This window comes from Fukomys damarensis, unplaced genomic scaffold (assembly GCF_012274545.1).
Source record: "Fukomys damarensis isolate Sample0158 unplaced genomic scaffold, DMR_v1.0_HiC HiC_scaffold_17, whole genome shotgun sequence".
In the NCBI taxonomy this organism is placed as follows: Eukaryota; Metazoa; Chordata; class Mammalia; order Rodentia; family Bathyergidae; genus Fukomys; species Fukomys damarensis.
In genome coordinates, this window is record NW_022900929.1 from 54,756,888 (window position 1) to 54,780,907 (window position 24,020).

General features: G+C 36.0%; 1 protein-coding gene across 10 annotated transcripts in view; it reads left to right on the forward strand.

Annotated features, from left to right (window-relative positions):
• Positions 1-24,020, forward strand: part of Nubpl (nucleotide binding protein like) — a 332,275-nt gene that overhangs the window by 303,870 nt on the left and 4,385 nt on the right. For 8 of the 10 annotated variants that reach the window (XM_010633575.3, XM_010633577.3, XM_033765123.1 and 5 more), the window contains one exon: positions 5,518-7,494. The exons of 1 other annotated variant lie outside the window; for it this stretch is intronic. In XM_010633575.3, coding sequence (XP_010631877.1) covers positions 5,518-5,580 — 63 coding nt within the window. In that variant the 3' untranslated portion in view covers positions 5,581-7,494. Of the gene's footprint in view, positions 1-5,373; positions 5,487-5,517; positions 7,495-24,020 lie in introns of those variants that run through there. One more of the 10 variants, XM_010633574.3, reaches the window with a different exon arrangement.

The window sequence follows — 24,020 nt, forward strand, 5'->3', positions numbered from 1 at the left end:
ATATATATATATATCATATACATATGGCACATATATGATATATCACATATAACAATAATCTATAGATAATATTTTAAACTCTAGACCGTGATGTTTGTTGATTTTTTTTGAATTACATGTTTTTATAATCTGACATTTGCATAAATATTAGACCCATTTCTGTGGCTGCGTGTCGTTTCTGAGAGTCATAGGACAGCTTAGCACTTTCTGCAAAAGCTTTCTGCAAAAAATTGTGAGAATTTCACCTACATCATCAGCTTTAAATATGAAGACATGATCAATTTTAAGAGTTAGACATGGCCATGAAAAGGAAAAGGGAAATATTGCTTTGTACTTAATTCTCTTTCCATGGAAGATGTTACTTCCAGTTTTAAATTATAGACATTCATTATTATTGATCATTTTCCTAATAATGGTGATTACAGTATAGCAGACACTGCCAAACATTTTACTTACATTATTTCTATCTTCACAACAACTTAGTGCATTATGTAGATGGCCTTCATATGACAAATGAGGAAACTGAGGTTCAGGAAGTTAAATAATTTTCCCAGAATTGCAGACTATTAATTAAGATGCGATAAAGAACAAATCTTTCCCTTTTGCTTTTTTTTTTTTTCCTGGTACTGGGGATCCAACTCAGGACCTGTGCTTGCCAGGAGGGCACAAGTCTTTTCTTTTCAAATGTTGGCCTCTTTCCGTTATATCACCTTCTGGGTACCATGTAAAATTCCTATACTACAACTTCTTCAAAAAGATTGGCAAAATTGGTAGATGGACTGAATACATTATCTTACTTGATTCTCAGCATCTTTGTAGATATAATGATCTACATATTTTTCAGGTGAATAAGTACAGCTTCATTTCCATTAAGGAAACTTGTTCAAGATAGAACTAAAGCCAGTTTCACCTCCAGCTCTGATAACACAGCCCATCCATTCTCTTCCCAGTGTAGTATTGCTTCATTTCCCAATAGTTGCAAGGTTAGTTCAGTGTCTGTGTATTGTGTATATAAACTGGTTTTTAGTTCAGCTCCTTTTCATAATATCACAGCAGTCTAAAGAAGAAACTGAGAAGACTCTGCTCCTCAGGTTCTCCTGATATGTATAGCCTCAGGGCATAACACTGATGATCTTAACCTGAGTCTGAGAGTATCCTAAAATTATATGCAGAATTGATGAAGGTGCATTTTTCTGGGGAATTGGACAAGAGCTTTATTAGATTCTCAAAAGGGGATCTCTACATGGAAAGAAAAGCACTGAATCTGAGCCAGCATAATTTCATTACCAAATTTTCCACTTCCTATATGTTAACTTGAAGCAATTTTCCTAACTCCTTGAACTTTTTCTCCATCTATGAATTAATATCATAATAAAGAAGATTAAATGAGATGCTGTGAAAATATTTTCAAAAATGACAAATGCAACTATACTTACTACCTTCTGAAATTTCCTAAGATATGACACTGAATATTTTTCTTTTGTTTATTAAAAGACTGAGTGAACTTATGCCTTTCCCCTTACACAGCCTGAAGTAAATGTCACTCTTGATGGAATTTAAAATTTAGAATAGCAGAATTTGAGTTGTGAAATGAGAGTAGAATTCCAAGCTTCAACATTAAAAATGTCAGGAAACTGTGATTCATTACTGGAATCAAGATCCTTCAAGTTAGTTTTGTGATGGTTTGTCTGCTAAGAATTTTCTTCTCTGTTCCCTTACAAACTAAATGGAACCTCTCTTGAAGAAGGCAGTCACACCCCTATTAATAGATCCTGTAGTATCTGTGGAAGCCCACTGTCCATTCTACCCACATGAAGATAGCATTAATTTGACAGCATTAATTTCTGATAGGATAGGATAGAATCTATAAAATTAGTTGTAGGCCTCTTAGCCTGACGCTTTTTTTTTTTTTTTTTTTTTTTGGTACTGGGGCTGGAACTTGCTTTTTATTGTTTGCCTTTAGGGACTGGGTCAGAGACAAAATTACTAATCAGCACAAGTTTTATTTTTTGCTGTTTGTCTTCCTTCTAACTCCACATTCTCTTTTTCTGTGTTCCATTACTTCCTCCAAAACCATGTCAGAACTCTCTTTTTTGGCCCATGAAATTTAGGCATTAGAGATTTAACTTTCTCAATAACATTTAACTTTCAGAAAAGCAAACACTAGAAAGGTGGTGGTAAACTTAAAGCTATGAATTGTGGTGAATTTTTGAGACATCTTGGAAATGTTGGAAGATCTGGTAGTACCAGTTAAAAAGCACAAGCAAGTTTATAGTTACCCAGCAAATGGGAAGGAACTTTGCAATACTTAGGAAGCAGGATGAAGTGAAACTTTAAATGTGAGTCGTATAGCAGCCAGAGATGCAATAGAGGAAAAGTGAGAAAGTAGACACTGAGAACTATTAAGTTAATAGAATTGTTTCATGCGGGCTGGATTTTAATTGTTGATTAGACTAAAACTATTTTTCCCTTTGATTGAGACACAAGTATTGGACTCATGATTGGTAATTTTGTGGTTTGATCATTTTTATTAAGTAAAGATGTTAGCATACAGAAAGATGTGTGCTATATGATACTCCTCAAAAAGACTTTCAAATTTAAGTGGAAATTTTATTTTATAATTTCTAAATTATCACTTCAGTGTTTTAATATGAAATGGCTATGTATGATAAATTTGAGCTTCAAATGTGAAAATAAAAGGAAACTTCCATAAAATCTCTTGCACTTTGGTTACCATTGATCCCTGTTGCTTATTAATCAATGACAGAGCAAACAAATATGGTCCAGCTGTATTATCTATTCCTCTATGTGGCCTTAAAAAAAGAAGGGGGAGGGGTGTTGGTCTATGTAGAGTTTAACAATATATCTTTTCCTGTAAAAATTTTTTTTCATTAAGTTTATTGGCACTTTTTAGGTATACAATACAGTTGCAGTCAACATTGGGATGTAATAAATACTAAAAATTTTAAATATTCACCATATTTTTCAAATATACCTCATATGTGTCGCATGTTTCCTAGATATAGTTTAAACAAAAGGAATGATTTAATTTAATTATTCCTCAGGTGAGAATAAGGCATAAGAAGTGCTGGTACAAAGAAAGCAGTTGTATAACTCCTTAAAAACTTGAAGGTAGACACTGTTATGTTAACCATTTTTTAGGTATAAAATGAGCCAAGAATGGTTAAGTAACTTGTCCAAGGCCCTTTTGCAAACAAGTAGTGAGTACAAGATTCCAAATTTGGCTGACTTCAAGGCCCCAACTCTTCAACAATGCGAAGTTCCTCTTCCATTTTATATCATTCTGTCACATGCATTTGCATGCATTAAGAACCAACATATATTTGCTGAAATGATATAGCATTGGCTAAAAAAATCAAGTCTCAACAGTTTTATAGAAATTAAAACTGTTTAAACACTTTCAGTGATTTCTCAGCAAATGACAGCCAATTACCTTGAGTGTGATATACTGGAAATATATTACAGGTATTCCATTGAAAAGCAAAAGTTAAATGTGGCACATTTGATTATTCTGTAATCACTCACAATTTTTTGTTATTCTGATAGGTTTATGTCCTTAATTTAATGTGGATAAGTACTAAGAAATTACAAAGTGATGTCCTTGCCTCAGCTTGTTTAGTGAACTTTGAATTTTCATCACAAAATATTAGACATAAATACTTAGAAAACTACTATGAGAAAAATCTGTTTATAAAGATGCATGGGTAAAAACTAGCTCATTAGATATGAGAGAAACATTTCTTTATAAGTATAATTCATTTCCAGTTTTAGGCAAAAACTGTTGTTCCTATCAACTACAATAGTGAAACCGTTCTAGACTATGCATTATGGTTAGAATTTCTTATGAATTCACTGCTTAATATATGGTATAGTAGAATGAGCTTGGCTTTAGAGTCAGTTGGACCTAGCCGAGAATATAGCTCAGTGGTTCCACCTCCTGCCTCACAAGCGTAAGGACTTGAGTTTGATCCCCGGTACCAAACAAAACAAAACAAAACAAAACAAAAAAAAAACTTCTCAAATTAGAGTCAGTTAGTCCCAGATCTTTTTGTCTTCCAGAGTTCTGACTTCATGATCTTGAACAAATAACTCTTGGTTTCTTTATCTGAGTTGATCTAATGATGCTTGTTTTACATATTTGAGATCACTTTGTGTGGAGTACTTGCTATTGTAGGCATCCAGTTAAAAAAAATTAAGGCCTTATTCACATTTTTAGAGCTTTTTGAAGAACTTTTAAAATGAAATTTTAACACTTGATAAAATAAAATGTGGTTCAGCTGTGAGGGCTTGGAATAGTCTTTAAAAATGAAAATGTTTGAAACACTCTTAAATCCACTTCATCAAGTCAGCAAACAGACCTCAGATATCTCTCTTTTTTGTGCAAAGTAAGAGTTAGTTAGCTTTGGTTCAAAGCCCAGCTCATTACCTACTGGTAATGATGCTTTGAACAGACTTCACCTTTCCGGGTCTTTTCCTTGTCTACAAGGTGACAATAGCAGAATTTAACCCTATGGGTAACTGTGCAGATAAAAGGAAATACTTGGCAAATATTAAGTGCTCAGTAAATTTTGACTGTCATCATTAATAGCGATAGCAGTATGTAAAAAGGTGTATCAATGTAGAAATTAATGGTCTTGGAAATTCTTACTATTGTGTCTTATAATTGTTTTTTATGTAAGAGGTAGGGGAAATAAATAGTATTTGTATTGAAATTACTTAAGAGAATTCTTAAAACATAAATATCATAATCACTGTTGTAATGTGGACATGTGGGCATTGGGATAGTCTGTGGCCTGCTCTGGGGCATGGGAGCTATTCTTAGTAATTCACTGCACTGGGGAACCCAGAGATCAAGAGTGCAATGACTGAAGCAGAAATTCTTGCCTGATAGCCGGAATTTACAACGTGAAAGTCTGTGAGTGCTCAGTGATTGTACTGCAAACTATTCTCAGGAGGAAAGAAGAAAGTATATATATATATTTTTTTTTTTGGACTGAGGATCAAACTCGGGACCTTATACTTGCAAAGCAGGCAGCAGAACCACTGAGCTAAATCCCCAGCCCAAGAAAGTACATTTTAAAGATAAACCAGAGGGTGGTAGTAAATAATCCTCCTCAAAATGACTAATGCTATGCCAAAGAAGTTTTGGCATTATCTAATTCAGTATATCAGTTTGTCAGAGGAGGAAGGTATAATTTTTCTGCAACTGTACTGGGTTGCTAGTTTGCTAATACAAGGAATAGAGTTTAAAAAACAGTATTTTCTGGTACTGAATGTTTTTTCAGAAAGCCTTCTTCCAAATAATTACCCTTCAGATAATCTAAAGTCCTTTCTGCCCTGCTCCACCTGCAGTGCACATAGCATCATCTTCTCATGACTGCATTTCCTCCTCTCACCTGCTACCCAACACAGCTGGCGACCATGACATACAGTTCACAAGTCACTTGGTGTCTGTGGGGAAAACACATAGAGCAAATGAGTCTTGCCCTTTTCCAGGCCCAAGCTTACCTGAGGATTGCCATAGAAGTGGTCAGAAGATTGCCACCGCCTCCAGAATGATTCCCAAGTCCCCTGGAGATTAACCTGGTACTTGATAATGAGAGGACCTTCAGAAATGAGCAGTATGATGGAGGAACCTGAAGAAATAATAACAATCATGATTTTTTTCTTTCATCTCTAAGGAAATAATGTCTCATTTTCAGATTTGATATGCTATGCTGTGACTTAGAAATAAAATTTTCATGTATAAATGCTAACTGCTGTATTTAGGAATTTTTTGAAAGCTGATATGTTAACAGCCGCACTTAGTTGTATTTTATTTTATTGAAGTACCTCTTGAGGAATCATGATTTTGTGATGTTACTATCCCACTTTGTAAGACAATTGTATTCTTTGGGGGGACCACAGAGTTGGTCATTTAAAGAATTTACTGACTTTGTGTATGGACATTTATGTGACAACTCCCTATCAGGCAATTTGTTCTGAATTTGAGTCCTGTCTCTAATACTATCCTGGATAATATGGTCTTAATAAAGAACTTCTTCTTGGGGCCGGGGATTTAGCTCAGTGGTTCCGCCACCTGCCTTGCAAGCGCAAGGTCCCGAGTTGAATCCCCAGTACCCCCCCAAAAAAATTCTTCATTTATACCAGATTCTACTCAGATTTATTGTCTGAATTTCCAGGGGTGGAGCTTGGACATGTGTATTTAACAAGATCATGATGATTTTGATGATGCTTTGGATTATGATGGCAGTAATAATAAATAATAACATTTATCAACTGCTTTATATGTGTCTTTATAATCTTCTGATCACACAAGTTAGGTACTATTACTGTATTCATTTTTGTAGGTGAGGAAATGGAAGTATAAAGTCTCTGGCATACCAAGTGAGAAAGCTGGGATGTGAACTTGGAAAGTTAGATATTGGATTCTTCCCTAACATTAATTTGCATTTGTTAATTTGAAAAGAGGGATTAAAATTCACTGTAGTCATAAAATTCACCTCGTCTTAGGAGAATTTCATAGAGTTCATATTTTAAAGAACAGACTTTGAAAAACATGTGTCTTGTCTCAAGGAAACTTAGAGTTAAGGACTTTGCAAGGTCAGGCAATAGTTATAAAAGCTGCAAGTAGTGATAAGAGTGAGTTATTAGTTAATTCTCAGTTATAAGGAAGTAATCTATGACCTTTGGCAAATCTTTTGATGTCCTGTGCTCTGTAGTTATCAGGCAGAAAGTTACACAAAGAGTTGCACATCATTATATTTTCACATAAAAACCCTTACAGGGATTTTTGCAGCAGTTTTACATGTAATAGCCAAAAACAACCCAAATTTTCTTTCATTTGTGAACAGTTAAACAAATGGTGATACATCTTGTTATGGTTTAGATCTGAAATGTCCTGTAGAAGTGTCAGGGGTGTTCAGGGGTGGAGCTTTTGGAAGGTGATCAGAAAATGAGGCATTGTACTCATCAGTTGATCGATCGATCGATTCATTGATGTGTGCTGTTAGAAGGTGTAGCGTGGTTGGAGGTGGATCACTGGGAGCATGACCTGAAAGGGTACATTCTTGTTCCCAGCCCCGCCCCCTTCTCTCGGCTTATCAGCTGTCATTGGAGTGAACATTTGTCCTCTACTTTTACCTTTTACCTTCCACAATCCTGTTTCTGCCTTGGAGCCAGCCAACCATGGACTGATCGCACTGGAACTGAGGCAAATAATCTTCTCTTCCTTTAAATTGTGAGTGTCATTTCCTTTGTCCCAGTGATGAAAAGGTAACTAATATATACCAATACCATGAAATACTTCTCCACAATTAAGAATACAAATCATGGACACATGCAACAATTTAAATGGATTCCAGAGAATGTCTCTGAATGAAAAGGCTAATCCCAAAGGATTATGTACAATGGAAATCGATATGGAGATACCTCAGAGAGCTGGGACTAGAGGTTCCCTTTGACCCAGCCATCCCTCTGCTGGGTACCTTTCCAAAAGAATTGAAAGAATCATATCACAATGATATATGTGCACCTATGTTTATAGCGGCACAGTTTGTAATAGCTAAAACTTGGAACCAGCCCATTTGCCCATCAGTTGGAAACTGGATAAAGAAGATGTGGTTTTTCTATAAAATGGAATACTACTCAGCCATAAAGAATTAGAAATTAGATTCATTCATAGGAAAAGGGATACATATTAAGGATATACTCCTAATTGAAATAAGTCACACATGTGTAAATACCAAATAATTTCTCTGGTGTGAAAAACTATAATAGTACATAAGATCTTAATGAGATAATTGACAATGTGAAATAGGAAGAAAAGGGCTAAAGATGTAGGGAAAGTGGGAAGGGTAGGGGAAAGGCAGTAAGGGAAAAGAAAAAAATAGGAGAAAATGAAAAAATGGAAATAAAGTGTTTGTAAATGGTGAGGGGAGGAGGGGGTGAAGGGAGGACAGGGACAAGGGGAAAAAATTGAGCCAAGACCTGTCATATAAAGGTACAAGATCCCAATAATGAATGTAACTGTACTGTATGCCTAAAATGTACCAATAGACTCAATTAGAAAAAGATTATGTACTATATAATTCCATATATGTAACAATCTTGAAAGACAAGATTATAGAAATGGAGAACAGATTAGTAGTAACTGTATTAAGGAGAGATGGGGATGGAGGGAATTGAGTGTAGTTAGAAAAAACAACATGAGGGAAACTTGTGATGATGGAAATATTCTATATCATGACTTTTGATGTTAGTGTTTTGGTTGTGATATGGTACTACAGTTTTCAAAGATGTTACCATTGAAGGCAATTGTGGTAAGGGCACGTGGGGTCTCTGTGTGTGTTGTTCCTTACAATTAAATGTAAATCTGCAGTTATCTCAAAATAAAAAATAAAAGTATAATTAAACATGTACTGCTGCATGTGAACTGAAATTATTCAGACCACATTATCCGAACTAATTCATATCATGAGGAAAATCTTTTGTGAACACAGTATTATCATTTATCACTGAGAAGAAAATAATGACTTAAAGTTTCAGATACTTATTTGTGTTTTTATTGTCTTTTTAGGAAGGTGACAATATAAATGAGCAAAACTCATTGAACCAAAGTTTGGAAAAGAATGATCTGTGTAAGCTTCAGAGGTATTTTTAAGTTGTGTGTCATGATTTAATACATCTAATAGGGAAATGGGGTAGTTTTTTCTTATACATACATGACTTAGCAAAAAGATTCTCAACTTTCACTTGGCTAGTGTTCCCAGATGTGTTGGGGAAAACCACTAAAAATATAAAAATGTTTAAAAAGGTGATTGGAGTATATATCAGTCCTGCTTAAGATCCAAGGATTGCAAAGTGCATGCCTGTAATCTCTGTTACTCAGGAGGCTGAGGCAGAAGGATTTCAAGTTCAAGGCCAGCCGGATAATTTAGTAAGACCCTGTCTCAAAGAAACGAGGAACTGTCTTCCAAGCACAGCTAGTCTGTTAAGAGATAACACTTCTCATTCTTCACATTTTCACTGAATGTAAAGAAATAGCATTCTTCTATGAAAAAGGAAAGAAAATTTCCTTTTTTCACTCCATACCAGGAAATTCTTCCCAGTGCCTTCTGCATGTCCTATTTATTTATTTAGTTTTTGTACCAGGGATAGAACACAGGACCTTGCGCTTGCAAGGCAGGCACCACTGAGTTAAATCCCCAATCCTGCTGTCTTTGATTTTGGCCAAATTCTAAGGCTTCTAAAGCAGTCTACATGGAAAACTAAAGCTGTCTATCTCTGCACTGGACTTGAGTGGGCAAGTTCATCTAATTTAGGGTGAGCCTGTTCGGTATCAGTTGTGGTCACACATCATCCAATCCAGCTTTTGACATTCTTTAGTTTTGTAAATAGCTTTCATTTCAGAACAATGGAACCTCAGACCCACTGAGACTGCCCCCTACTGTTCTGTGGTACTACCTTCAACGTGAATTAAATATCTTTTTCTGAGTCTATTTCTGGGCTCTCTGTTTCATTGGTTTATTTGGTTTTGCTCTAATAACTTATTTTTCATTATTTTGTTCTTCAAGAATGTTTCAGCATGACTGTGTTTCCATATCAATTCCAAAGGTAGCTTGTGAAGCTCAAAAGCAACAACATATCCACTTCTTTCATATTCATTTCCTTAAAATAAGGAAAAGCTGGGCATGGTGGCACATGCCTCTAATCCCAGCATTCTAGGAGGCTGAGGTAGGAAGATTGTAATTTTTAACCCAGCTTGAGAAATTTAAGGACTGAGACCCTGTCTCAAAATTTCAAAAGCAAAGAACAAAAATCTTTCAAAGGGTTAGGGATGTAGCTGAGTGGAAAGGCCTGGGTTTAATCTCCGGTACCATACACATGCAAAAGCAAGGGGGAAAAGTGTATGAGCTACAAACTCTTAATTTTTCCTAAACTGAAGTTGCACTGTAGCCAAAAAGCCTAAAATGCAAGGAAAACCAAGATCTTCCAAGGAAAGACAAGATGCAAATACTGCCTCACCTCTGTCAGAGCAAAGAAAGAGATCCACACTCCCTATAAACAGGTTTGAAAATTTTAGTGAAATTTTTAATGAATTGCGAAAAGCTACGCGTGGGATAGCATAAGAACCCCTGAGAGCTGCTAACAAGGAGTTTGCTCCATGGTCCTCTTTGAGTGCTTAAAGAAGAGAATTAAATTCAGGGGAGGAGAACTGGGAAATATTTCCTTGGTGGCATGGACCTGAGGAGGTGAGCACTATGAGGAAATCACAAAGCTCTGCCGGAATCCTCCTGCCCTGTAGAACAAGTGCCATAATTGGCGTGGGGTAGGGAGCAGGTGATGGAATAGCAAATCTTAGAGCATGGATGAAGACTTGTTTTGACCAGAGGGAGAGAAAATAGAACAACTCTATTCCTAGTGGAGGAACAGGAAGTAATTTTGGTTCGCAGCATTAAACATACCCTGTCACTAGGGGAGGAATAGGAGAAAGTCCAGTTGCCAAGACCCAGTGACACTGGCCTTGTCTAAAGCCGAGGCTAAACTAGGACAGCAGAGAACCTCTTGCTCCACAGCAAACTAGCAGGCAGTAACCTGCAGCTGCAGCCTGCCTCTGAAGGAGGGGGACGAGATGGAGAAGGGCAGGGCAGGGCAGGAACATTAAGGAAAAAAATCAGCCTTCAATTTAAGCACAAGTAATTCTTGAGATAATTTGAACAACTGCGTAAACCTAAATAAGATGAACTGACCAGACTAACAACCCTGAACAGAAAAACAGCCCTGCAAAATACTGTCAGAAGGTGACACATGTTCATTTCTAATATTTTTATTTCATTCTTTACTGTCCTATGTATGCATAATGCCCCACATTTAATAATTTATAAATTAAGTAAAAGAAAATCAAGGAAAATCAACTCCTGTGTCAAGAGACAAAGCAATCAACAGAGTCCAGATGGTGGTACTACTGAATAGGAAAATTTAAATGCCCATGATTAATATGTTAAAAGGTCTAATGGAGTAAGTGGACAATACAGCTGGGCAGATGAATTTCAGTAGAGAGATGGAAGCCATAAGAACATGTAAAATCAGAGTTAGAAATTTAAAAATAATAGCAGAGATGAAGAATCCCTTGACACATTAATCATTTGAAGATAGGTAAACAGGAAGTAGACAAATTAAGGTATAAAGAGTACAAGTGAGCCAGATATGGTGGCACACACCTGTAATTCCAGCATTCGGGAGGCTGAGGCAGGATGAATGCTGTGAGTTCAAGACCACCCTGGGCTACATAGTGAGTTCCCGGTCAATCTCAACTACATGGTAAGACCTAATCTCAAAAAACCAATAAAAAAAGAGTACAAAGTTACATAAACACAGATGCCATGTAAGGGGGTTGGTAAAATGGGTTTCATAAGGAGAACAGGGACACATAAGGACAGATGATGTGCTTTAAAGAAATAACTGATGAAAATTTTCAGACATCAAACCATGAAATTTGCCAAGCTCAGAAAGCCCAGAGCAAAAACTTAAAAATTCAAATAACATGATATGTAAACTGTTGAAAACTAAAGAAACTCTTGAAGGATGTAAAAGGAAAAAAATACTCATTACATATAAACAGCCTGCTATATATATGCAATAAGTCAATGGAGTGACACCTTTAAAGTGCTGAAATTAACAAAACCATCAATCAAGAATTCTACATCAGTTAAAATAACATTCAAAAGGTAACATCTTTTCCAAAAAGAAGCCAAGAGTTCATTAACAGCAACTGTACTACAATACATGTAACATGAAATTCTTCAAGTGGAACTAATAGAATGCCAGATGGAAACTCACCTCTTCAAAGAAATGAAGATCTCTGAAAATAGTTAAGATAAAAATAAAATATAGAAAATACTGTTATTTTTAATCATTCTAAAAGACAATTGGCTAAATAATAGCAATAAATTATGGTTATGTAGCAAGTGTAAATATATATATGGCAACAATAATTTTAAATGAGGCTATATTGAGAGTACACTATTATAAAATTCTTAACATGGTATGAAAAATTGTATTTTTCTCTTTTAAGTTTATTGGTACATTTTAGGTATACAGTGCAGTTACTTTGGGATCTTGCACCTTTGTATGATGTATCTTGGTTCTTACTTTTTCCCCAGCCCTCCCTTCACCCCCTCCACCCTTCCCTGTTTACAATGATATTATTTCCCTGTTTTTCCTTTTCTCATATTTTTCTTTTGCATTCTTACCTTTCCCCTACCCCTCCCACTTCCCCTACTCTTTTAGACCTTTATTCCTATTACACAACATCAGTTATACATTTTGATTCTTATTTACATTTTTAGTTTTTCATACCAGAGAAACTATTTGGTATTTACACGTGTGTCTTATTAATTTCACTTAAGAGTATGGCTTCAATGTGCATCCACTTAGCTATAAATGTCTCTAGTTTCTCATTCTTTATGGCTGAGTAATATTCCATTTTATATTTTAAGAAAACACCACATCTTCTTTAACCAGTCTCCAGTTGATGGGCAATTGGGCTGTTTCCAAGTTACAGCTATTATAAACTGTGCCACTATAAGTATGGGTGAGCATATATTGCTGTGATATGATTCTTTTAATTCTTTTGGGAAGATACTCAGCAGAATGATATCTGGGTCAAATGGGACTTCTAATCCTAGTTGTCTAAGGTATCTCCATATTGCTTTCCACAGTGGTTATACCAGTTTGCACACCTACAAATGATGAAGAAGGGTTCCTTTCTTCCTACAATCCTGCCAGCATTTGTTTTTGGTTGATTTCTTGATAGCAGCCATTCTTTCTGGGGTGAGGTGGAATCTCAATGTTGTTTTCATCTGCATCTTTTGAAAGACCAGGATGTTGAACATTTTTTCATGTTTATTTGCTGCTTTTACTTATTTGTCTGAGAATTGCCTATTCATTTCATATTCCCACTTTTAAATTGGGTCTTTCTATTTGGGGGTCTGATTTTTTTTTTTTTTTGAGTTCTTTATATGTTCTAGATAGTAGACGTTTGTCTGAGGAACTGCTGGTAAAAATCTTTTCCCAGGGGCTGGGGATTTAGCTCAACGGTTCGGTGGCCTGCCTTGCAAGCACAAGGACCCGAGTTCGATCCCCGGTACCAAAAAAAAAAAAATTGTTTCCCACATACAAAAAAATTTTTTCCCACACTGTAAGTTGTCTCTTAGCCCTTTTGGTTTCTCTTGTAGTGCAGAAGCTTTTTTTTTTAAAGATGAGATCCCAGTTATTCTTTGTGCTAGTTCCCATGCTACTGAGAATTTGTTCATAAAGTCTTTTCCTATCCTAATGTCTTCAAGAATTCTGCCTAACTTATCTTCCAGAAAGTTTAGTATTTCTGTTTTAATATTTAGATCTTTAATCCACTTGAATTTTAATTTAGTGCATGGTGAAAGATAGGGGTCTAGTTTTAATCTTTGGCAAGTTGAAATCCAGGTTTTCCAATGCCGTTTATTAAAGAGGCTATCTTTTCTCCAGTGAGTTTGGTGGGCTCCTTTGTCAAAGATGAGGTAGCTGAGTATGTTTGAAGTTGTTTCTGCATCTTCTAATCTATTCCACTGGGCCTCAGTTTTGTTTTTTTTTTCTAGTACCATGCTGTTTTTATAACAATGGCTTTGTAATATAGTTTCAAGTTGGGAATTATGATACCCCTGCCAATGGTTTATTATTTGAAGGTAAGTTGAGAGTAGTTAAAGCTGAGCATTCAAAATTTAAAAACAATTACTAACATTTAAAAATACAATTAATAAGACATTAGGGTGGATAAAATGGAATTATAAAAAGTACTTTATCCAAATGCAAGCAGAAAAAGGTACAAAAGAAACAGAACAAATAGAAAATAGCTAGAAAGGTAACGATTTTAATCAAAACATAACTTTAATGAACAGAATTGCCTTAAGCATACTAATTAAAAGAAGAATGTCAAGGGCTGGGGATTTAGCTCAGTGGAGCCTGCCTCATAAGTGCAAGGTCCTGAGTTTGATCCCTGGTACCCAAAAAAAAAAAAAAAAAAAAATCCAATTGTATGTAAAAAACCCAATCTAAACTAAAACCTATCCTCCCCTCCCCTCCTTCTGGGGCTTCCCTATGTTTCCCATGCTGCTCTTCAATTCCTGGACTCAAATCTCATCTAAGCCTCCCAAATACCTGGGGCTGAGATACACAAGATAAGCATTAGTCAAAAGAAAGATGAAGTGACTATATTATCAGACACAACTGGCTTTGGTGTAAGGAACATTGCCAGAGATGAAGAGAGGTTATATAATAAAGGCATTATTAGCCAAGAATAAACATTCTAAGCATGTGGTCACCTAACAAAACAGCCTTGAAATACAGGGAGCAAACACTGATAGAACTAGAAGTAAATATATTCACAATTATAGTTAGAGACATCAGTACTCCTCGCTCAGTGATCATAGAACAGTAACACATGATCAGGAAGGATTAGAAGGCCTGACCAAATATTTACAGGCTACTTTACCCCCAAACAACAAAATACATATTATTTTCTCCTGCGTGTGGAATGTGTACCAAGATAGACCATGTTCCAGCTAAAATATAAACATATTTAACATGTCATATAAAATATGTTTTTATTGTAACAGATATAAGTAGAATTCAATAACAAAAAAGATATCTGAAAACTCCCACATGTGGAAATGAAACAATTTAAAATGATCATGCACCAATAACTCAGAAGAGAAATTATAAAACATTTTGTTTGAAATTAATAAAAATAAGAAAAAAAGTCAAAATTTGTGGAATGCAGCTAAAGCAATGTTTATAGTTAAAGTGCCTATATTAGAAAAGGATAAAGATCTCATATCAATGAAGTAAACTGCATTAAGAATGTAGAGATCAAAGACAAATAAAAAAGGAAAAAATACAATGGAGAGAACATGAAATCAAAAGCTGGTGTAAGATCTGTGGTACAGCTGGGGATTTAGCTCAGCGGTTTGGTGGCCTGCCTTGCAAACACAAGGACCAGAGTTCAATCCCTGGTACCAAAAAAAAAAAAAAAAAAAAAAAAAATCTGTGGTACAGAATACAGAATAAAAAAATATACATACATAGATATGGTAACTTACTTTCAGCCAAGATGACTAGCAGTTCAATGGAGAATGGATATTCTTTTCAACATTACTTTTGAAGAATTAGACATTGTTTTGCAAAACAGTAAGTCTTGCCCTATACCTTACAATTCTAAAAAAAAAATAAATAAAAATTAAACTGGTCTGTACACCTAAATGCAAAATTGAAAGCTATGAAACTTCTAACAGGAAAACTTAGAGGCAAATCAAATCTTTGTGATCATCTGTTATGTGAAAATTTCTTAAAAAGACACCTAAATCATAAAATTAGAACAGAAACAATTGATAGCCTGTTGAGTTGTGCTATCCTGGCTGCCTTGATGTCCTGCATCTGTTCAGAATGTTTACCTTTCATGGTCATTTTGACTTTGAGGAAGAGCCAGAAGTTGCACAATGCCAGAACTGGTGAATAAGGTGGATGAGGACACACTGTAAGGATTGTTTGTTTGTTTTAAAGAAGGAAAGGTTTACGTAGTTCAGTTTGTAGAGGTTTCAGTCCATAATTTGCTGCATCCAAGGCAGGTTGGCATGTGGCAGAGGGGCAATAATTCATGATGGTGGAAGACAGCAAAAGCAACAAAGGGCCTTAATAGCGCCTTTCTGTCCCTTTTGTCTCATTCAGCCTACTTAGGGCAGGTAGCACTCATGCCCTTAATCTTAGTGCCCTCAGGCCTTGCTCCACCATGAATCAGTCACACACTCTTGACTCTGCCTCTTCTGTTAAAGCGTGAGGCTTTGGAGGGGACAGCTAAACACCACCTATACCATTGCACCCCGGCGCCCCAAAGACTTTTGTACAAAAAAGCATTTAGTCCATCTCCAAGAGTTACCAAAGTCCTAACAGTTTCATTATTGCTGAAAAGTCCAAGTCCAAAGTCTCCTCAGATTTCAGGCAAATTTTTAGTTGTAAGCCACTGTACCAATGGAAAGAAAGTTAAACACTTCCAACATTCAATGGCACAAAGTAGACATTTCCATTTCCATTCCAAAAGTTACAAAAGAGGATACAAAGGAACAGGACTAAAGCAAGTCCAAAATCCAGCAGGGCAAACATTACATGCCGTAGTTCCACTTCTAGCATGTCTAGCAGTCTGTGGCAAGTTGTAAACTCCAAAGGGCTTGTTTGGCTGTGCCCCAAGGCATTTCTGGTGGTTTTAGTTCCTATGGCTTCTCCCTTGGGCCAGATCAGCTCCCTCAGTTTTCCTCAGAATATCCACACTCCTGGCTTCTCCATTCTTCTTGCATTCCCTCTGCACCTTCAGCTTTACCCTCAGCTTCACACACTGCCCTCTCAGGGGCGCACTGCCTGGCCTCCCAGGCCTTCTGAAATCTGGAAGCCTTCCTGACCTCACAACTTCCATTCTGAAGGGCGCCACATGCATGATGCTGAAGTCTGCCGCCAGCTGGAGCAGTAGTCAGTCTGCCCTCTCTCCTGGCTGCAGGGGTCGAGTGCCTGAACCATGGAGCACTCTGAATCCACTTCCAAGGAACAAATTCTCTAGGCCGCTGCATTCTGAAACACGGTTCTCTGGAGCTCTCTTTTCAAGGCAAATTCTTTCACTTTTGCAATTTTGAGGCTGCAGAGGGTGGAATCCTACTTTCTGTGATGTCCTCAGGCAGTCTTTCTATTCCCCTGTTCCTTCTCAGCAATTAAGATCTCCTCTGCTCTCTCTTTGCAGCCCACAGCTTTACTCGAGCTTTCTTTCTGGTCAAACTCAAAACATTTAAAATCATTCTGCTGGGCTCTTTGCTCTTGATTCTGAACATAGATCTGACTAAAAGCCCCAACAGCAGCCACACCATGGCCTCAACATTAGCCTGCCTTGAAATTTCTTCTGTGAGATCAATTAATCTGTCACCCTTAATCTCAGTATTGGGCAGTCCCTGGACATGAACAAAATGCAGGCAGACTTTCTGCCAAACCACAACACATCATCTGGAGTCCAGCAGCCATTGTAGTCCTTCCTAACAGAAACCTCCAGAGCCTGGTCTTTACTGGTTTTCTGGTCTTCTGAGCTCTGACCAGACTCTCCCATACAGAGCAGCCTAATATGTTCCATCCCTATTTCTTCAGCCAGCATCTCTGAACCTTTCCTAGCTCTTCCACAAGCCAGTTCCAAAGGCTCTTGGGCCATATGTCCAGGTAATGTCACAGCAACGACCTCACTTCTCTGTACCAAACTTCTTTGTTAGTTACTTTTCTCTTGTTGCTGAGACAAAATGCCCAATACCCAATGTTAAAGGGGGAAAGGTTATGTTATTTAACTCACAGTTCATAAAAGTTTTTGTCCATAATTGGCTGGCTTCAAGGCAGGGTGGCTCATGCAGGGGTCAACAATTCAAGGTGGCAAAAGACAGCAAAAGCAACGAGGGCCACACTGTAAGGTTTTTATGAACCTTTCTTTTGGTTGGCAGCAGCATTCGCCATACTGTATTTTCTGTTGCATCTTGTAAGGACATGAAAGATTTGCCACTTTTAAAAGTGGCAAAAATGATGGGACAAGTGTTTTTGAAGCAAGGGAATGTATTTTGAGAGGGATTAAGGACAATGTGTCTTTTACTATATTAATTTTTTTTTTTTTTTTTGGTACTGGGGATCGAACTCAGGCAGGCAGCAGCACCACTGAGCTAACTTTCCAGACCTTAAATTTTAAAAATTTAGTCACTGTATATTTTGCTTACTCCTTATATACCCATGTTCATAGCAGTTTTGTTTATATATACAAAAGCTGGCAACAACTCAAAATACAACAAAAGGTGAATGGCAAAACAGAGTTTGCTATATCTAGAACACTCCTCAGCACTGATATAATAATATGAATGAATCTTAAAATAATGATGCCAAATGAAAGAGGAGACCAGAAAAGGTACAAAGTGTATAATTGCACTTATTTACAGCTCTAGAAAATGCAAATTTAATTACATGACAATGTAGATTGATAGTTGCATGGAAATAGGCACTAGGGAAGAAAGTTGTGGATTACAAAGGAAATGAAGAAAGAAACTTTTGGAAGTTACAGAAATATTCATCAACTTGCTTCTAGAAATTGTTCCATAGGTGTTTATCTCAGTCAAAACCAATAACAGTGTATTCTTTGAATATGAGTAGTTTTATGCATCAGTTACATTTCAATAAAGCTGTAGAAATCATGCATTAATGACTCGGTTTCTGATATTGGCTTACACATTTTAGAATATTTTTTGTAAGACATTAGCGCTTTTTAAGTTTCTGAAATGGCACAACTTCTATAGATGATTATTTTTAAATTCATTTTTTTCATAGTCTCCCTCTTGCTCACTAAAGATATATTTACTGAAAAATTAGATGAGTACTCTCCTTTTTGCTAGTTAGTTTGCTAGTTTGCTGATGACATTTGGAGTTGAGGCTGAAACTTGAAGGATAATCTATTCATTTATTTGCTCTGTTCTTTCTTTGCCACATCCTAAATGTGATCTGTAGCAGCAAATAGTTTTAGAATTTAAAAAAGTTTAAATAATTTGACTTAGTATCCACGGAGTATAGCATAGACCACTTTCCTAATTAGAAATTTTTAAATAATATCAAAATCAACCTTCAATGTTAAGTTACAAAAAGAGCTCCAACAGACTTGTTAAACTCTGAAACTTGATGGGCTAATAGTGATGGGCCATACTTCCAACATATTAATTGAAAAGTAGCTGACCTTTTCTTCTCATGAATGTCAAGCTTACAACAACATATAGTTGACAGAAAGGAATTCTTTAGTACAAAAAGGATTCTTTAATTAAAAGAAGACAAAAAGTCTCTGTATTTAATAGATCTTTTATAGATATTTTGAAGTTCCATAGTTGTTAATTTTGGTTTCATCTCATTTATATTTGGACCTTTGGTCATTTTAATATTGCAGCTTAGTTTGGACCTGAGTTGTCTTACAAATTAAATATTATTTAATTTGATCCATTATGATTTTTGTTTTTATTTTAATCAAGAAGATAGGAATAAAAATATATTTGGATATATATTATATATCTTCTATATAATATATGCAGATATATATATATATATATGTATAAAATAAAGCATAAAAACCATTTTGAGGAGCAGGGGTATTGCAGTTGTTGAACTGTTACTTAAACATTATTCCTCATATTATGCCTAATGGATTTAATTATGGTTCAAACAGTTGTTTCTTTATCATCTCTACAGATGAAAAACTGTACATTGTGAACCACTATAATAACATGTTATTAGGCTGACTTTGCTGTTGATGGTATTTTCAAATTGTGTTTTAAAAGTCACTTTCAAATAAACTTTTCTAAAGAGTAAGTTTCTCATGTAGCTCCCTAATCATAGTTGCCTGCCTAAATCAAGCACAGCAGAGAGCCAACATATAAAACTAAAAGGCCTTGTGGTTAGACCTAAAGGTTGGCAATAGCGACTAGTCTAAAAATACAGTTAACATTGACAAGAACTAATCAAAAATATTTCTCCAGCTCCTCCCCTAAGGTATTATTAAGGACACCAAACTATCAAATTAAGTAAACTTTAAAGGTAATAAGCCAAAATCTTACCTTTGGTGCATTTGTTGTTTTAAGGAAGTAGTTTGAAGAAAGATGTAGAATCAGTTTGAAGGATGAGTGGTTGGGTATGAGGAAATAATATAAGCAAAGAAATGAGGGTGTCATAGAGGACTGAAATTTGTACCTATGGGAAAGCTCTGGGGAAACCATCCTACTTAGAGATGCAATTTTACATTCATCAGTAATGGGTAATAGGGTGGGAAAATAGCACTGGTCAGAATAAGAGGTCCTTGAGTAACATGAAATATAGTTTGACCTGGACACAAGAGAGTCATTAAATTTTTAAAAAATACTTTTTTGTATGTTTTGGTACTGGGGATTGAACTCAGGTCCTTGTGCTTGTGAGGCAAGCAGTGGAACCATTGAGCTAAATCCCCAGCCCTAAAAAATACTTTTTTTATAATGCATACCTTCTAGACAAAATTTTAAAGATTCAAAAAACATTTCATGCACCATATTTTAAAAGAGTTTAACAAATGGAATTTAACATTTATATGAAGAGTAAAGATCTAGGAATAGTTGAGAAGCTCCAGCAAGGTGCACCTTACTGTATTGGATAACAAGAGTTACTATAAATGTACAATTTGGTTTGATACAAGAAAGCCCAGAAATAGCCATACATACTTTTTATTTTTTTATTTTTAATTTTATTGGTATAATTTAGATTTACATAATGATCTCATTCATCATAGGGAATGTGTACCTTTGCATGATATATCTTGATTCCTTTTTTTCCCGTTCCCCTCCTCTCGTTTTAACCCCTCTTCCCCTTCTTTATTTACAAAAGCCCTGTTTTCTTTTTTTTTTCTTTCTTTTTCATTGTTTAATTGGTATTTTTTAAGTATACAGTACAGTTACATTCATCATTGGGATCTTGTACCTTTACATGATATATCTTGGTTCTCATTTTTTTCCCATACCCCTGCCCTCCCTTTACCCCCTTCACCCTTCCCTATTTACAAAGACATTGTTTCCATTTTTTCCTTTTCTCATATTTTTTCTTTTCACATTCTTTCCTTATCAATTTTCATTATCAATTATATAACAAATCCATTTTCATTTATTCCTTCATTTTTTCTTATTCCTTCCTTCATTCCTTTCCACCTCCCCACTTCTAGTCCCCTCTTCTATTGAAGATTTTTTAAAAATTTCACATTGTCTTTTATGCCTTTTGGGCCCTATTTACATTTTCAGTTTCTCACACCAGATATTTATACATGTGTGTCCTACTTATTTCACTTGAGTATAGCTTCAAGGTGCATCCATTTAACTGTAAATGTCTCAAGTTTATCTTTTTTTATGCTGAACAGTACTCCATTGTATTGAAACACCACTCCAGTCTTCCTTACCCATTCATTGATTGATGGGCATTTGGTTTGTTTCTAAGATTTAGCTACTGCAAACCATGTCACTATAAACGCGGGTGTGTGTATATTGTTGTGGTATGATACTTTTAGTTATTTTGGGAAGATAGCCAGAAGGGGAATAGCTGTATCAAATGAGAACTCTAATTCTAGTTTTTTGAAGAATCCTCACACTGTTTTCCACAGTGGTTGCACCAGTCTGCACTCCCACCAACAGTGGAGAAGGGTTCCTTTTTCCCTACATCCCCACAAGCATTTGTTGTTGGTTGATTTCTTGATATTAGCCATTCTTTCTGGAGTGAGATGATATCTCAGTGTTGTTTTGATTTGCATCACTTTGATGGCCAGTGATGTTGAACATTTTTTCATATATTTATTTGCTGTTTTGTACTTCTTTATTTGAGAAGTGTCTGTCTATTAATTTCAGTAGCCCACTTTTGGATTGGGTTTTTTAATTTTGGGGGTCTGATTTTTTCCATTCTTTGTATGTTCTAGATATTAGTCTTTCATCTAAGGGACTACTAGGTACAATTTTTTCCCATTCTGTGGGTTGTTTCTTCACTCTGTTGGTGATTTCTTTGCAGTGCAAAAGCTTTTTAATAGAGTGAGATCTCAGTTGTTGATTCTGTTATTTCTCATGCAGTCTGAGTTTTGTTCATAAAGTCTTTGCCTACCCCTGTGTCCTCAAGAGTTCTCCCTAATCTCTCTTCCAGCAGATTTAGTGTTTCTGTTTTAATATGTAAATCCTTGTTCCATTTCAATTTTAGTTTAGTGAATGATGAGAGACATGATTCTATAGTACTAATCTTTGGCATAGAGAAAGCTAGTTTTTGTAGCACCACGTATTAAAGTGGCTGCCTTTCCACTGGACATGTTTGGCCCCTTTATCAAATATAAGGTGGCTAACTGTGTTGGCGTTGTTTCTGTATTTTTTAATCTGTTCCATTGATCTTTGAGTCTGTTTTTTGCCAGTAGTATACTGTTTTTATTATGGTATCTCTATAGTATAATTTTGGGTTAGGGATTGTGATGCCAACTGCTTTGTCCCTATTGCCCACAATTGCCTTTGCTATTCTAGGTCTCTTCTGGTTCCAAATGAATTTTAGAAGTGTTTCTCTAATTTTTTGAGATATGCTGCTGGGATTTTGCTTAGGATTGCATTCTATCTGTATAATAATTTTGGAAGTATGGCTTTTTTGGGGGGATATTGGATATCGAACTCTTGTGAGACAGGCATGGTGCCACTAAGCCAAATCCCCAGCTCTTAGCCATTTTCACTATATTGGTTCTTCCTACCCAAGAGCAAGGGATATCTTTACATTTTCTAATATCCTTGTCAATTTGTATTTACAAGGTACTGTAGTTTTCAATGTAGAGATCGTTTACTTCCTTCATTCGAGTGATTCCTAAGTATTTCATTCTTTCAATGTTATTGTGAAAGGTGCTGTTTCCGTAATTTCTCTCTCAGTGAGTTTGTTGTTCATGTAGAAGAAGGCTTTTGATTTTTGAGCGTTGACTTTATATCCAGCTACTTTACTGAATTTGGCTATTAAATATAGAAGTCATTTGGTGGAGTTTTTGGGGTCTTCTATGTAGAGTATCATTTCAATTGCAAATAATGATAGTTTAACTTCTCCCTTTCTATCCTTATTTCTTTTATTTCTTTATTTTCCTATTTCTTTCTCTTGTCTAATTGCTCTAGCTAATGTTTCCAGAACCATATTAAATAAGAGTGGTGACAGTGGGCAGCCTTGTCTTGTTCCTGATTTTAGGGTGAAAGCTTTCGGTTTTTGTCCATTTAGTATGATGTTGGCTGTGGGTTTGTCATAGATGGCTTCTATCAGATTGAGATAAAGACCTTCTATTCCAATTTTTTGTAGGGTTTTCATTATGGGTGTTGGACTTTAGCCCATGCATATTTAAGCTCCTGATTTATGACCATAAGAAAGGGTATTGGAGATCACTGTATAAGCAGTGCTGGTATAAATAGTTATCCATGTGGGGAAAAAAGTGAATCCCTACCTCATGCCATGAAAATATCATTTAAAGGCAAAGATTTTTAAAATTAGGATAAAATGTAAGACTTTTCTAACCATGGAAGGGAGAATCTCTTAAGATAAAAAAGTACTAGTCAGAAAAGATTGATAAATTTAAGAATGCCTCTTCAGTAAAATATATAGAGTGATAAGATAAGTCACAAGCTGGAAAGACAGTTGAGGCACCTACAAATAACCAGGAATTAGTTATTTGGGGTAATCCACGAACTTTTGCAAATCAGTAAGAGGAAAAAGGAGATCTTAATTAGAAGCTGAGCATAGATACAAACATGCATTTCACAGAAGAGAGAATATGAAGCACCAATAAACATAAATTCAGTCCTAGGAGTAATCGGGAAAATTCAAATCAAAACCAATCAGATGCCATTTTACACCTTCTAGATTATAGGAAGTAGGATGTCTGATAAAGTATTATAAGAGATGTGTCTTAAACATGGCTGGCAGGAGTAATAAACAGGCACAACCATTTTAGAGAACACTTTATTGCAATATTGTAGTCACATAACTTACCACTCTGCTTCTGGATATTTCTTATGCACATCATTGGAGACACATTTAGGTTTCTAGGGTAGCAAAACCAGCAAATAGCACAGTCATCTGAGGCCATGATTTGAATGTTTGTGCTCCTCTGCTATGGCTTGGGTGTGATTTGAGTGTCCTCCAAGGCTGCATTGTGATTGGAGGCTCGGTACTCAGGGAGATGCTGTTGGGAAATGGTAGAGCCTTTGAGAGGTAGGGCTAGGTGGAAGGTTGCTAGGTGCCTTGGAATGTGTCCCAGGATGTAGTTCTCATCAGACTCCTTGGTAGTTCTCGAGAGAGGGTTATATAGAAGCCAGCCCTGCCCCATCCCTCTTTGCCCTGCTTCAAAATGTAATCAGTTG